This window comes from Filicampus tigris, chromosome 2 (assembly GCF_054856515.1).
Source record: "Filicampus tigris isolate MCC_2025a chromosome 2, RoL_Ftig_1.0, whole genome shotgun sequence".
Classification (NCBI taxonomy): Eukaryota; Metazoa; Chordata; class Actinopteri; order Syngnathiformes; family Syngnathidae; genus Filicampus; species Filicampus tigris.
In genome coordinates, this window is record NC_141218.1 from 12,760,197 (window position 1) to 12,774,415 (window position 14,219).

At 41.9% G+C, this 14,219-nt stretch overlaps 2 protein-coding genes across 3 annotated transcripts; one reads left to right on the top strand and one right to left on the bottom strand.

Annotated features, from left to right (window-relative positions):
- Nucleotides 1–1,727: 1,727 nt before the first annotated feature.
- Nucleotides 1,728–6,725, bottom strand: LOC147151421 (tubulin alpha-1C chain-like). Of its 2 annotated transcripts, XM_086014815.1 has the most exons (5): nucleotides 6,573–6,725; nucleotides 5,108–5,360; nucleotides 3,648–3,867; nucleotides 3,437–3,585; nucleotides 1,728–2,909 (listed from the first exon to the last, which is right to left on the bottom strand). In XM_086014815.1, exons 2-5 carry the CDS (start codon nucleotides 5,108–5,110, stop codon nucleotides 1,932–1,934), a joined length of 1,350 nt encoding a protein of 449 aa, XP_085870941.1. In that variant the 5' UTR covers nucleotides 5,111–5,360; nucleotides 6,573–6,725; the 3' UTR covers nucleotides 1,728–1,931. The 2 variants fall into 2 exon arrangements, with proteins under 2 accessions (XP_085870941.1, XP_085870944.1); XM_086014818.1 differs by lacking the exon at nucleotides 5,108–5,360.
- Nucleotides 6,646–13,526, top strand: LOC147151422 (uncharacterized). The gene is made up of 2 exons (XM_086014814.1): nucleotides 6,646–7,824; nucleotides 7,896–13,526. Exons 1-2 carry the CDS (start codon nucleotides 6,927–6,929, stop codon nucleotides 13,268–13,270), a joined length of 6,273 nt encoding a protein of 2,090 aa, XP_085870940.1. The 5' UTR covers nucleotides 6,646–6,926; the 3' UTR covers nucleotides 13,271–13,526.
- The last annotated feature ends 693 nt before the right edge of the window (nucleotides 13,527–14,219 follow it).

The window sequence follows — 14,219 nt, forward strand, 5'->3', positions numbered from 1 at the left end:
ATACTAAAGTGGTGAAACACTGAAACCAAGTGGCAATTTGGAGAATTACACAAACTTTCTACACAAAACGAGCTTTCAGAATTTTATTTACATTTTATGAAGCTGGTTAAATATAAAAAAGTGGACAAAATAAAGGCTGCACATTATATAAATGTATATACATATCTAAACTAAATCCATTTACATTCATCATTATTTCTGTTTCTGAAATTCTTCTATTTAGGGGTTAGGGGTTTTGTTCAGTGAATTTCTACATTTCTTACATTTAATGTATTTATTATTTTATCATTACTTTACTTACATTACTGCAGACTCAATTTGCAGGAATGGAAATCCAATTATTACAAATAACTTTTTTAAACAGACCAAATAGTAAAAATAATCATGCTCGCATTTCAAATGTGTAATTAAAATATTTAAATGCTTCATCTAATTAAGTATTCAAACATGAACATTTATTGAAGCCTTCCATTTTCAAATATAGATAAGGTCAAAGTATTTATATTTTTAGAAACTGCAACTACTTTTTTTAAAGTGGTGGAAAATAACACAAAAATCACCACACTAAAATGTATTTGGATAATACAACATAAATATTTTTATAACATATTTTTGGCATTAAATTATAAAAATAGCACACCTTAATTTTATAAATTATTTTATATATTGTAAAACTCGATAGCTCCCGTAGGGGGTGCTGTTGGAATAAAATTAAGATAACTCACAAGCAGTCGTTGTTAGGCTCGTCCTCTGTGTGTCGCTGTTGCCCCACAATTCCTTTGCTGCTCGCTGCTCCTGTTTGCCACCTGGTTGCGGGACAACAAAAAGTAAACACTTTTCAACAGGAAGCTGCATTTTTGTCATTTCCAGCATCACAAACCACAAGCACATGGTTCTTACTGCCCACATGGACTTTTACTATCATCCCCAAACGAAGGGAGAAAAACATCTAGGAGTATGAATAGTGTATACGTTGTTGGGCACGGTTAAGAACACCAGGACATATTTTAATTAACCCCAATAGCACATTTATCAGTATTTTCAAGGCTTTTTGCTTTTTATGAGCAAGAAAGGTAGATTTTGAATATCATTGCTCCACAGCTTGGTTAGAAAAAAAATGTAATCAAGCTGGAAAGCATAGTTCAGATCAATACTTCACTACTATAAAAATCAGTCCATTTTAATCTATCATTAACTTTCCCAATGAATCAATTAGGGAGATTTGGCGCTACACCCATCTGTCCTTTTCGTCCTGATCCAATTTTGCAGTTTAACGGAAACTAAATCAAGTTTCCTGATGTGTCCAGTCAAGGTAATATTCAAAATACACATTTCACATTGTATAAAAAAGGTACACAACCCAGAAAAAAATCACAATGTTGTAAAAAAAAATTCCCAAAACATTTATGCACAAACAAAAAAGTGGTGCCACATTAGCTAAATGTCAAAATTCCAGATTAGACAATATTTAGTATATAATATTTTACCAATATTTGATTGGTAAAAATGTAAAACTAATTTTTAACAATTTCATATCATTTGAATTCAACATTGATTTTGCATTTTTTAATTGAAATATTCCAGCTGGTTCATATATGTTAAAATGAAACTCCAGCATGTTTAGAAATTAACCTTTAGAATTTTTAACTATACCACCTAAATACGAATTTCATTTGACAATTTTTAACAATTGTAAAATCAAACCAAGTAAACTGAGTTCTTAGTACATGAACAACACCATTTTTAATCAGTCTTCCAAACCGGGCAGCATTATTTGGATCAATATATACAAACATTTCAATTCATATATTAATCGATCCTGAATCGTCACAATGAATCAATGAGGGTACTTGTCCCTTCAGTCCTGATCCACTTTGCCGTTTCACAGCGACCAACCCAAGCTTCTTGAACATCTCGTGAGGTTTTGACATTTAAAAATATTCGGCTTCCCCGGGGGCGTCGTCCACCGAGTCGGCACCGACCTCCTCGTAGTCCTTCTCCAGGGCGGCCATGTCCTCACGGGCCTCGGTGAACTCGCCCTCCTCCATGCCTTCGCCGACGTACCAGTGCACAAAAGCGCGCTTGGCGTACATCAGGTCGAACTTGTGGTCCAAGCGGGCCCAAGCCTCGGCGATGGCGGTGGTGTTGCTGAGCATGCACACAGCCCGCTGCACCTTGGCCAGGTCACCTCCAGGCACGGTGGTGGGCGGCTGGTAGTTGATGCCCACCTTGAAGCCGGTGGGGCACCAGTCCACGAAATGGACTGTGCGCTTGTTTTTAATCGAGTTGATGGCGGCATTGACATCCTTGGGAACCACGTCGCCGCGGTACAGCAGGCAGCAGGCCATGTACTTTCCGTGGCGCGGGTCGCACTTTACCATCTGGTTGGCCGGCTCGAAGCACGAGTTGGTGATCTCCGACACGGTCAGCTGTTCGTGGTAGGCCTTCTCGGCTGAAACCACCGGCGCATAGGTGGCTAGCGGGAAGTGGATGCGTGGGTATGGCACCAAGTTGGTTTGGAACTCCGTCAGGTCCACGTTCAAAGCGCCATCGAAGCGCAGGGAGGCGGTGATGGACGACACAATCTGGCTGATCAGCCGGTTCAGGTTGGTGTATGTGGGACGCTCAATGTCCAGGTTCCGGTGGCAAATGTCGTAGATGGCCTCGTTGTCCACCATGAAGGCGCAGTCTGAGTGCTCTAGAGTGGTATGCGTGGTCAGGATAGAGTTATAGGGCTCCACAACAGCAGTGGACACCCGAGGGGCTGGGTAGATGGAGAACTCCAACTTGGATTTCTTGCCGTAGTCCACAGACAGACGCTCCATAAGCAGCGAAGTGAAACCCGAGCCGGTGCCACCGCCGAAGCTGTGGAACACCAGGAAACCCTGCAGGCCGGAACACATGTCGGCCTGGCGGTACACAAAATAGAGTGTTCTCACGACGCCAAAATTCAGACATTCGGACGATACGAAACTGAAACGATACCACAGCAAAAAACTAATTCATCAGTAAAACTACGTAGTAGCCACTAAAGATATGTGGTATCCCCTCATTTTGGATGGCAAGGCATCAAGGTACTTTTGTGTTCCCGGTATACCGTACAACCCTACAAGAGAAAGCGCTTCAAAGTAAGAGTGTTTCACCTCTCATCTGAGCAGTCTTCAGTTCATTCAACAACCGGCCGGTATTTGTTTTTATTTATTGTTTTTCAAGACTTGTGATTTGGCAAAAAGAAAAGAGGTCAAGAATAAAGTTTTCAACACGCAGGGATGAATGGGCATGAGGTTATTATAGCTTTGAGTAGTTGTGTTTAGTCTAAAAACAGCAGTAAGTCGGACATATTGCAAGGCCAGAGATACAAATAGAACACAAATAATGGTGAGTTTCCCCAGGCAGCTAAGTAGGCGACATTGGAACCTTTCAGAAAGCTGCTCACCAGTTTGCGTATCCTGTCGGCTACCAGGTCAATGATCTCTCTGCCGATGGTGTAGTGTCCGCGGGCGTAATTGTTGGCCGCATCCTCCTTACCTGTGATCAGCTGATTCGGGTGGAAGAGCTTACGGTAGGTTCCAGTGCGCACTTCATCTACAGATAAGCTCATTGTGAGTCATTAGAACTTTCACTCGACGGATCAGCGGTGGAATTACCGATGACGGTGGGCTCCAGGTCCACAAAGACCGCCCTGGGGACGTGCTTTCCCGACCCGGTTTCACTGAAGAAGGTGTTGGAAGAACCGTCGCCTCCATAGGCCGTTTCGCCGGGCATCTGACCATCCGGGAGGATGCCGTGCTCCAGGCAGTACAGCTCCCAGCAGGCATTGCCAATCTGGACGCCAGCCTGGCCCACGTGTATCGAGATACACTCGCGCTATGGAAGAAAAACAAGTCTTGATACAAGTCCCGGAAAGCGTAAGGGAACTGTGAATATCCTCGGACGGGATTATTTTAGTCTGTGCTCATGGCAACATCCTTCAAACACAGCCGCAATCTTTTTGTTTTTTGACAAAACCAGAAGGTTTACCCTCGCAAGAGTCCTTCGACAACTAAAAATGATGATCAGGTTAATTCCCTCGGAGGAAATGGCGGAAATCCACTAAAATGGAGTCCTGTTCTTTTCAGACATGGGTTCTTGAGGATTTTTTTGTGTTACCCTGTGAAACTGTTGTCAGGTAGCAAATTTTATTTTTCCCTTTCCAGCGGGCACTAGTAATTTAATTCTTTTGACACTAAAAGCACATACATTTGAGTAAGGGAATGCCTCTTAATAAGTTGATTTTGTTGCCAGAATAACATAATAGAAAATTAAGCTACAAAGTGATTTCTATAGGGTCCTTCTAAAAAATATTAATGATGCTGTGATTAGAACCCTATATTTACTATTTTACTGTTTAAATTTGACTTGTATCACAATGATGATTGTCATTATTAATGTTTTTATGGCATAATTTCCACTGTTGAAATGGTTACTGTTGTACTTGTTTGCACCATTTTTTTTTTGCAAAAAAGAAGTCTATTTATGTTGTACTTTCCTTTAGACAAACTATTGCAGTTGTACTTCCCTAAACAGATGAAAAAATATTGTTCTTTCCTATAAATCAAACCGTTGAACTTTCTCAAAGCCAAGAAAAACGCCCTTTCTTTTTTCTTTCCTAAAAAGAAGAGAACCTGATGGTGTTATACTTTCGAAAAGAGAAGACAGACTATCATAAAGAAGAGACACAATATTAATGTACTTTCCTAAAACAAAGACAAATTATTGATGCTATTCTTTCACAATAACCTGTCAAGCCCTTAGAGTACACAACATGAACATGCACAATTATGATAACATACAACGGTACTTTAGGGAATTGGGGGGAAGTAGGAGTGTAATTTTTGAATAGTGTCCACTGACTGACCACTGTCCTGGAAAGGGTTCAGATCAACTACCATCAACTATTATGACTTTTGGCGTACAGTTACAGCGCTACTCATAGCTATTGAGTCAGACTCATTCCAAATTGTTTAGAGAAATAAAATAAAAATACCAACCGAAGCAAATGCTTAGGATATAACGCAGATGCTTGAAAATGCCAAACATCCACAAAAATAGCCTTCATCACACTCACCATGTCTCCTGAAGCAGAAGTATGTGAGGGTTGGAATGAAAAGGCAGATGTGACAGTCTAAACTGTCACAGATGTTTATAATCTTGCTTTAAGTGGCAAGATGTTCTTTTTCTTTTAGAAAGCTAAGCTAGGTGCTAATTCCAATTGGTTGAGAAGCGCTTGCGAGTCCTTTTCTTAGCAGGCCAATCAAAGAGGTCTTTTTGTCAGGAGCATGCTCACTGGCGTCCTCTGACTGTATACCTCCACTTTTTAGCTGCAATTTAATTCATACATTCAGTACAGTGTCACGTCATAAGAGCATGGGAATAAAACATTCTACTACTAACAACTTATTGATTGTATCACTTGACTCTACTAGCTCCACCAAGCATTTTCATGTTTATTTAGTTGTTTATCTGTTGATATTAGGATAGACTAGTTTTCTTAAAATGGTCATCAATAAATAATCCGTATTGGATATGACAAAAATGGTGGCATGTTAGATAGCAATAAAGATTGTTGCACATTATTTCCTTGGTGGAGGACAGCACTTTACTTATCACTGCCCACTGCAAAGCCTGTATCTCCAAATGTTGAAAATAAACAACTACAAAATTGTGTTATTCCTGCCTAATTGCTACCTCTTTTGGAGTATTCTTCAGGTTTTAAAAGTAAACAACAAGAAAATGAACGCTTGCTATGTTTGTTGATTTGTGCTTAGCGTTGGTGATCTGTTTTTTGTCAACGCTTGTTTTGTCCCCTGCAAAGGCTGCATATCCAAATATTGTAGGATTGTTTTTTATGCAACATAAGCATTTAACGCTTGTCGTGTTTACGACTACATATGCAAATTATGAAATAAAACATCAACATTAATGGAAAAAAAGCTCAGTGGATAGCTGGACGTTGCCCTGTGTCCTCCAAATGTTGGATTTTCTGTTTTTATGCAACATATAACCAACACATTTTATTACTTTATCTTGAAATACTGACAGTTTTTGTGCTTCAGGCAAAAACAACAAAAGCAGAAATTATGTTTTGCCTCCAAACTTCATAGGTTTATTACTGTTAAACAAATAAAACAAAATATTTCCTCACTGTACCTCCAAATGTTGAAGGTTTAAATTTTTTAAAACTCATTCAATCCCAAAGACATATTTATGTATTTTCACAGTACAGCCATTCAATCCCAGGAGGTTATTTATATATTTTTTTAAACGTTAGGGTAAAAGAGGGGTCTGAAAATGCCTGGTACTGAACGAGTTAAATAAAAGTAAACAACAGACATTGTCTTTCACCTATATCTCAAAAGATTAGGGTTCATTATGTAAAAATAGATTGTTTTACTGAGAAATTTGGAGTTACATGCTTTTCATTGGCTAGTGAACAGTGCTCGTGTCCTAGAAAGTTGTTGAAGAAGTTAATACTTGTATTGGAAATCATGAGGAGTAATGACATTTTTTTACTTAACGGGGTGAGAACCTACCAATGAACGTGGACTCCTGCTTTCACCGGCAGGTAAGCTTCTGCTAAATTAACTTCACAAATCATTCTAAAAGTCAAGAAGGATTCGTAAAAATGGATGCTCCACCCGGGAAATTGTCTTTAAACCAGAGCGGGTGTAATTCGCCATTGGGGTCGGACGTCACAGCGCTTGTGACGTTTCGTCAAACGCCTACGTTTTCTGACGTCACTCCTTCCTCGCGTGTTGTGCCGTTTTGATCCAAAGTTACTCCTGTGTGACGCCACTCCGCCAGATATCAGCGCTTAATAGCTTTAATTACCGACTTCTCGGACTGCAAAACGCCATTAGACGGACAAAGTAGTGAGTAAAGGTTTGATGACGAAGCCGGAAGTTAGCCGTGTTAAGTTCAGGGACACTATGGAAAACGGAGCTTCCCCTCCAATGAAGACCGGCACTTTCAAAAGCAACAAAAATACGCTTTTGAGAAAATTCTCTGGGCCACGGATGACCAAGCAGTTCCTGAAGGATCACTGCAAGCAAAACAGGCTCTACTGCACGCCACATTTAAATGACACACTCTACCTACACTTTAAGGGATTCTCCACCATCGAAAACTTGGAGGAGTACACTGGGCTCAAGTGTCTGTGGCTGGAGAGCAATGGGCTGCAGCGCATTGAAAACCTTGATGCGCAGATCAACCTGCGCTGCCTGTTCCTGCAGCAGAACCTGATCCACAAGCTGGAGAACCTAGCGCCCATGCAGAAATTGTGCTCCCTGAATGTCTCCAACAACTACATCAACACCATTGAGAACATCTCCTGCCTCCCTCAGCTCAGCACCCTGCAGATATCCCACAACAAGCTGGAGGTGGTTCATGACATCCAGCATCTGAGCGAATGCGTGGCCCTCACAGTTCTGGACCTGTCGCACAACCTGCTCCATGAGCCGGCGATTATCCCCATCTTGGAGGCCATGCCGGAACTGCGGGTCCTCAACTTGATGGGCAACAAGGTGGTGAGCAACATTCCTAACTATAGGAAGACTCTAATCGTCCGCCTTAGGCATCTTACCTTCCTGGATGACCGGCCGGTCTTCCCCAGGGACAGGGCCTGTGCCGAGGCATGGTCCCTGGGCGGTCTCGAATTGGAACGCAAGGAGAGGGAACAATGGGACAACCAGGACCGGAAGAAAATCCAAGAGAGCTTGGATGCTTTGGCTTTGATTAAAAAGAAAGCACAGCGTAGACTGCGCCTTAAAGAGGAAGCGGAGAGAGGTGAGCAAGTTTTATGTCTAATGCAAAATTCTTATCGATCTAGAGAATACCATCTACTTGTCTTTTCCCAGGTGACTCTGAGGCTTCCATCACTTCTGAATCCTCTTGTGAGGAATCGACTGCTGAGAACATCCAAAGCTTTGTGCAGGACACATTGAATGCCCACGATGAGTTTCTCCAAAGTCAAACAATGCGGTGCAATGAAAACCAGGAAGGTGATAAGGATTCAGACTTGGAGCAGGTTGATGAAGGCCTGGAGGCCAAGACTGAAGAAAAGATGTCTGAGCAGGATGATGAACAGGCCCAAGAATTAGATGGAGAGAAGGATCTGCTTCTTGGCGAAGAAGCAGGAAGAGAACCTATAACTATTGTAAACCATGACGACCAGGAGAATCAGCTTCCTTCAGTGAGGGTAGATGCTTCTGAAAAAACACATGTTCCCGGTCCACTGGGGGCTAGACTGATGGATACTGAGCTGCTGCAAATTGATGATCTTCCTGTTCTTGAGAATGTGGAAACACCTGCTGAGAACTTCCAGAGTTTTGTGCAGGACACAATGGAGGCCAGTGAGGAGTTTGTACAAGGTCAAACAATACTGCAAGCTGATGAAAACCAGGAAAAAGGTGAAGACTCCAAATCAAAGCAGCTTGAGGAAGGGTTAGAGGCTTATATTAAACACAAGAGTTCAGAGAAACATGAAGACCATGCTCAGCGAGGTGATGATGAGGGTCAAGTTTGTGTCTATGAAGAGTATACAACAAATTTGAACCTTGAGCAACAGCTTTCTTCTGTGAAGTTAGATTCCACCGAAGAGCCGCAAGGTCCCAGTGTTCAAGAGGATGCTGTGTTGCTGCATGTTGATGATATTCTTGACGATTTGAAAACAGATGCTGAGAAGATTCTTAGCATTTTGCACAACACTTTGGAGGTCCATGGAGAGTACCTTCAAAGTCAACCAATACCGCAAGATGATGAAAACCAGGAAGAAGGTGAAGAATCCCAATCACAGCAGCTTGATGGAGCACTGGAGGACAAAGAGATGTCTAAGAAAGAGGAACATGATGAGCACACTTGGCAGATGGGTAGAGTTGAGGATCAGGTTCCTGACAATGAAGCAGGAACAATACCTATAACAAATAGAAACCCAGAATGCCAAGATATCCAGCTTCCTTTGATGGTATACTCCCCTGAAGAGTTACAAGGTCTGCGTTCACTGTGGACAGTGCTGCAGGATGCAGAGTTTCAACATATTGATGCTGTTGTTGAGGACATCAAATCACGTGCTGAGAACATCCATAAACCGATGCAGGACAGATTGGAGGCCAACAAGGAGTTTCACCAAATTCAAACAATACTGGAACCTGATGAAGACCAGGAAATAGATGAATCGTCTAAATCAGTGCAACTTTGTGGCGTGGAGACCAGAACTGAAGGGGAGGTGTCTGAAGAACAGAGAAAAGCCCAGGATGGAGAGGAGGATTGGTTTCGTGCAAATGAAGCAGGAAGAGAATCTCTTACATTTGTAAATCCTGAGCCGCAGGAGAACCACCTTCCTTTGATTACATATTCTCTTGAAGAGCCACAAAATTCCAGTCCACAAGGGACTGGCCTGCAGGATGCAGAGTTGCACACTGATGATAGTTCTTGTCTTGAAGATGTGGACCCAACTGCTAAGAACATCCGTAGACTTGTGCAGGACACACTGGAGGCTAATGAGGATATTCATCAAAGTGAAACAATACAGATATCTGTTGAAAATCAGAAGGGATGCAAAGACTCCAAATCAGAGTATCTTGATGAAGGGCTTGAGGCATCTGAAGAAGATGAACAGACTCAACAAGGTGACAGTGAGGCGGTTCGGATTCTTGGCATTGAAGCAGGAAGTGAAGTTACAACAACTGAGCACCAGGAGAATCAACTTCCTGAGACGGGGGCAGATTCTTTCCACGGACTGCAGGATGCAGTACTGCTGCACATTGATCTTCTTGAGGATATCAAGCCACCTACTGAGAGCTTTATGCAGGAGACATTAGAGGACCAGAAGGAGTTACTCCAACGTCAAAAAACACAGCCATCTGATGAAAACCAGGACAAAGGCAAAGACTCCAAATCAGAGCAGCTTTATAAAGAGTTAGAAACTTACATTAAATGCAAGAGGTCGGCGAAAAATACAGATCATGCTCAGCGAGTTGATGATGATGATCAAGTTTTTGTCTATGAAGAAGGAAGAGAATGTATCACAATTTTCCACAGAAGTCCACAGAAGTCCACAGAAGATCCACAAGGTCCCAGTGTTTTGGAGGATACAATGTTGCAGCATGTTGATGATATTCTTTGTGATTTAAAACCAGATGTTGGGAAGATTCATAGCCTTTTGCACAACACTTTGGAGGCTCATAGGGAGTACCTACAAAGTCAACCAATAGTGCAAGCTGATGAAAACCAGGAAGAAGGTGGAGAATTCAAATCACAGCAGCTTGATGTAGGACTGGAGGCCAAAGAGGAGATGTCTGAGAAAGAGGAACATGATGAGCATGCTTGGCAGATTGGTAGAGTTGAGGAACAGGTTCCTGACAATGCAGCAGGAGCAGTCCCTACAACAATTAGAAACCCCGAACGCCAAGATATCCAGCTTCTGTTGGTGGTAGAATCTCCTGAAGAGTTACAAGGTCAGAGTTCACGGGCAGTGCTACAGGATGCAGAGTTGCAACATATTGATGCTGTTGTTGAGGACATCAAATCTCCTACTGAGAATATCCATAGACCTGTGCAGGGCACATTGGAGGCCAACAAGGAGTTTCACCAAATTCAAATAATAGTGGAACCTGATGAAGTCCAGGAAATAGATGAAGCTTCCAAATCAGTGCAGTTTTGTGGTTTGGAGACCAAAATTGTAGGGGAGATGTCTGAAGAACAGAAAAAAACTCGGCAGGTGGATGGAGTGGAGGATTGGTTTCTTGCAAATGAAGCAGGAAGAGAATCTCTAACATTTGTAAACCCTCAGCCACAGGAGAACCATCTATCTTTGATTGTGTATTCTCTTGAAGAGTTACAAGGTTCCAGTCAACAAGGGACTGGCCTGCGGGATGCAGAGTTGCACAGTGATGATAGTTCTTATCTTGAAGAAGTGGAACCAACTGCTAAGAATATCCATAGACTTGTGAAAGAAACACTGGAAGCTATTGAGGATATTCACCAAAGTGAAACAACACAGGTATCTGTTGAAAATCAGGAGGGATGCAAAGATCCCATAACAGAGCAGCTTGATGAAGGACTTGAGGTATCTGAAGATGATGTACAGGCTCAAAAAGGTAATGGTGAGGAGATTCAGGTTCTTGCCACTGAAGCAGGAAGTGAACTTAAAATAACTGTAAACCCTAAGGCCCAGGAGAATCAACTTCCTAAGGTGAGGGCAGATTCTTTCCAAGGACTGCAGGATGCAGTACTGCTGCACATTGATCTTAATAAACTTGAGGGTTTCAAACCACATACTGAGAGCTCTGTGCATGACACACTAGAGGACCAGAAGGAGTTACTCCAAAGTGGAAAAACACAGCCATCTGATGAAAACCAGGACAAAGGCGAAGACTCCAAATCACAGCAGCTTTATAAAGGATTGGGGGCCAGATCTGAAGAGGATTTGTCTCAAGAAGAGAGAGAACAAGCTCAGCAGGTTGATGGAGATAGTGTTCTTGGTGATGAAGTATTAATAGAACCTGCAATATTTATAAAAAATGAGCATCAGGAGTCACCACTTCCTTCAATGGTGGTAGAATACCCTGAAGGGCCACAAGATCCCTGTCCCGAGGGGACTGGACGACCAGATGTAGTGCTGTTGCACACTGATGATCATCCTGATCTTGACGATGTGGACGCAACTGCTGAGAACATCCAGAGCCTTGTGCAGGACACACTGGAGGCACATTATGAGTTTCTCCGAAGCGAAATAATACAGAAATCCAATGAAAATGTGAAAAAAGCTGTAGAGTCCAAGTCCAAGCAGCTTGATGAAGGATTAGAGATCAGAACTGTGGAGTTCATGTCTGAAGAACAGGAGGAACCAGCTCAAGAGGCTGATGGAGTGAGCAATCGTGTTCTTGATTATGCAGCCACAGTAGAATCTACAACAATTGTTAACCCTGAACTTTGGGAGAACCAACTTCCTTCCATGAAAGTCAAATCCTCTGAAGAGCCATTCAAGACCCAAGTGGAGGGTGCCGTCTCACTGCACATAGATGATCATCATAATCTTAAGAATGAGGAACTACTTCATGAGAACATCGAGTTTCTTCAGAGTCAAACAACACAGCAATCTGATGAAAAATGGAGTGAAGGATTGGAGGCCAAGACTGAAGATCAAATGTCCAAGGAAGATGAAAAACAGGTCCAGCAGGTGGATAGAGAGCGGAATGTTGTTCTTGCTGATGAAGTCGAAAGACAAATTGATCAATCAGAGCACCAGAATAACCATCTTTGTACAGTGTGGATAGAATCTTCTGAGGGCTGGAGGAATGCAGAGCTGCTGTACATTGATGATATTCTTCTTGAGGATATGCAACCATCAGTTGAAGCCATTCAAAGTTTTGTGAAGGACACATTAGTGGAGGCCCAAGAGGAGTTACTCCAAAGTCAAACAACATCACTATCTGTTAAATACCAAGAAAACAACGAAGACTTTGAAGCAGAGCAACTAGTTGAAGGTATGGAGGACAGAACCAAAGAGATGTTTGAAGAACAGGGAGAACAAGCTCAGAAGGCTAATGGAGAAGTGGATCAGGTTCTTTCCGATGAAGTGGGAAGGCAACCTGTAACTATTATAAACTCTCTGCACTGGGAAAACCAGCTTCTTTCAATAACCGCAGATTTTCTTGATGAACCACAAGATTCCGATACTCTCCGGGCTGAACTGGAGGATACTGCGTCGATTTGTATTGATGATATTCTTCTTGAAGATGTGGAACCACATGCAGAGAACATCCACAGCCTTCTGCAGTACACACTGGAGGTCCGTGAGGAGTATCTCCCAAGTCAAACAATACCATGCATAGAAGAGACCAAATCAGAGAACATTAATGAAGAACCTGAGGTTGAGATTAAACATACGATTTCTGGGGGTGAGGAAAAAAAGGCCCAACATGTGGATAGAGCTGAAAGCCGAGAGAAAGAACTTCCTTTGGTGATGTTGGATTCAGAGGAACCACATAGCCAAGGTCTACAGGGGACTGGACTGGACGATGCAGAGTTACTCCACCTTGACTACCGTCCTGATCTGGATGCTTTGGAAATGTCCTCCCCTCGGCAGTTGTTCAAAGCAAAAACAGAAGTCCTATCAGGAGCTTGTGAAGATGTATCAGTCTGGAGCGACATCCTCCCTCGTGGTCCAGATAATAAATCATTGTATTTAATGAGTGGCTGCTCCAAGTCACCAGAACCACCTCATGATTAATTTCTGCTGTACCCAGACAATGATGTGGAGCCTCAGGCTTTGGAACTAGAGGAAAATTCCGACATCATCCAATTGTCTTCTCCAGCCCGCTGTTTGATTGTGGAGCTGGAATAACAAGATCAGACTTCCTGACAACACTTTGGATGTTTTTTTTGTTTTTATTTTTGTACGTATGCACTTTAATTTGATCAAAGAGAAGTTGATATGCGACAGTACAGAATAAACCAAAGTAAACACAGCAGAGGCAGTAACAAAATGACACACCTTTTTTTCGTTTTTCACAATGAAAACTGACTAAATGAAATGAGTAATTGTGAATAAAAACATGCTGATTGCTTTAATGAAAATTGAATTTACTGTCGTTTGTCAAAATGTACACATGTATTGGCACATGTGGTCATTTCACCACTATGGGAAATGAAAAGAATTGAGCTAAGAGACATATCCCGATCGAAATAGGTTAATGAATAGATTTAAGATGGATGTCATGCAAAACTTTTGTCCATGTCGAGTACAGTAATTTAAGGTGAAGTTTTTCAATCTACACTAATGGGACATACCTTTTTTTAATGAAAATTGTAGGGACTAAAATACTGGGCCGGATCTCTTAAATAAAAAAAAATATGAATCTATAGAATACGGACAAAAATAGTGGTACATGTCTCTTGATATGCCAATGTATTTGGATGGTCTGCTTATCAGTTAGTCTCTGTAGACATAACTACTGAAGCTATCACTGCAGACAATGGTATTAAGACATACAGTACCTCCTAAATTGTATATAGGGACAAAAGTTGGTACACAGTCTCAACCAATTCATATCTATAGATAAATGTACTTGGAAAAAAACTCCACATATAAGAGCAAAGGCTTTGGGACATCAATAAAATCAATTAATATACATTACTGCACATCCCAATACTTCTCTGTCAATGTCGTGCTGTACAGT

Bases quoted from the DNA above. Each gene is read 5' to 3' on its own strand.
- LOC147151421 (XM_086014815.1), bottom strand. The intron at 3,586-3,647 runs GTAATTCCACCG...GCTTATCTGTAG, and splicing joins CCTGGAGCCCACCGTCATCG to ATGAAGTGCGCACTGGAACC. The intron at 2,910-3,436 runs GTGAGCAGCTTT...GTGTACCGCCAG, and splicing joins CCGACAGGATACGCAAACTG to GCCGACATGTGTTCCGGCCT.
- LOC147151422 (XM_086014814.1), top strand. From the start codon at position 6,927: ATGACGAAGCCGGAAGTTAGCCGTGTTAAGTTCAGGGACACTATGGAA. The intron at 7,825-7,895 runs GTGAGCAAGTTT...GTCTTTTCCCAG, and splicing joins TAAAGAGGAAGCGGAGAGAG to GTGACTCTGAGGCTTCCATC.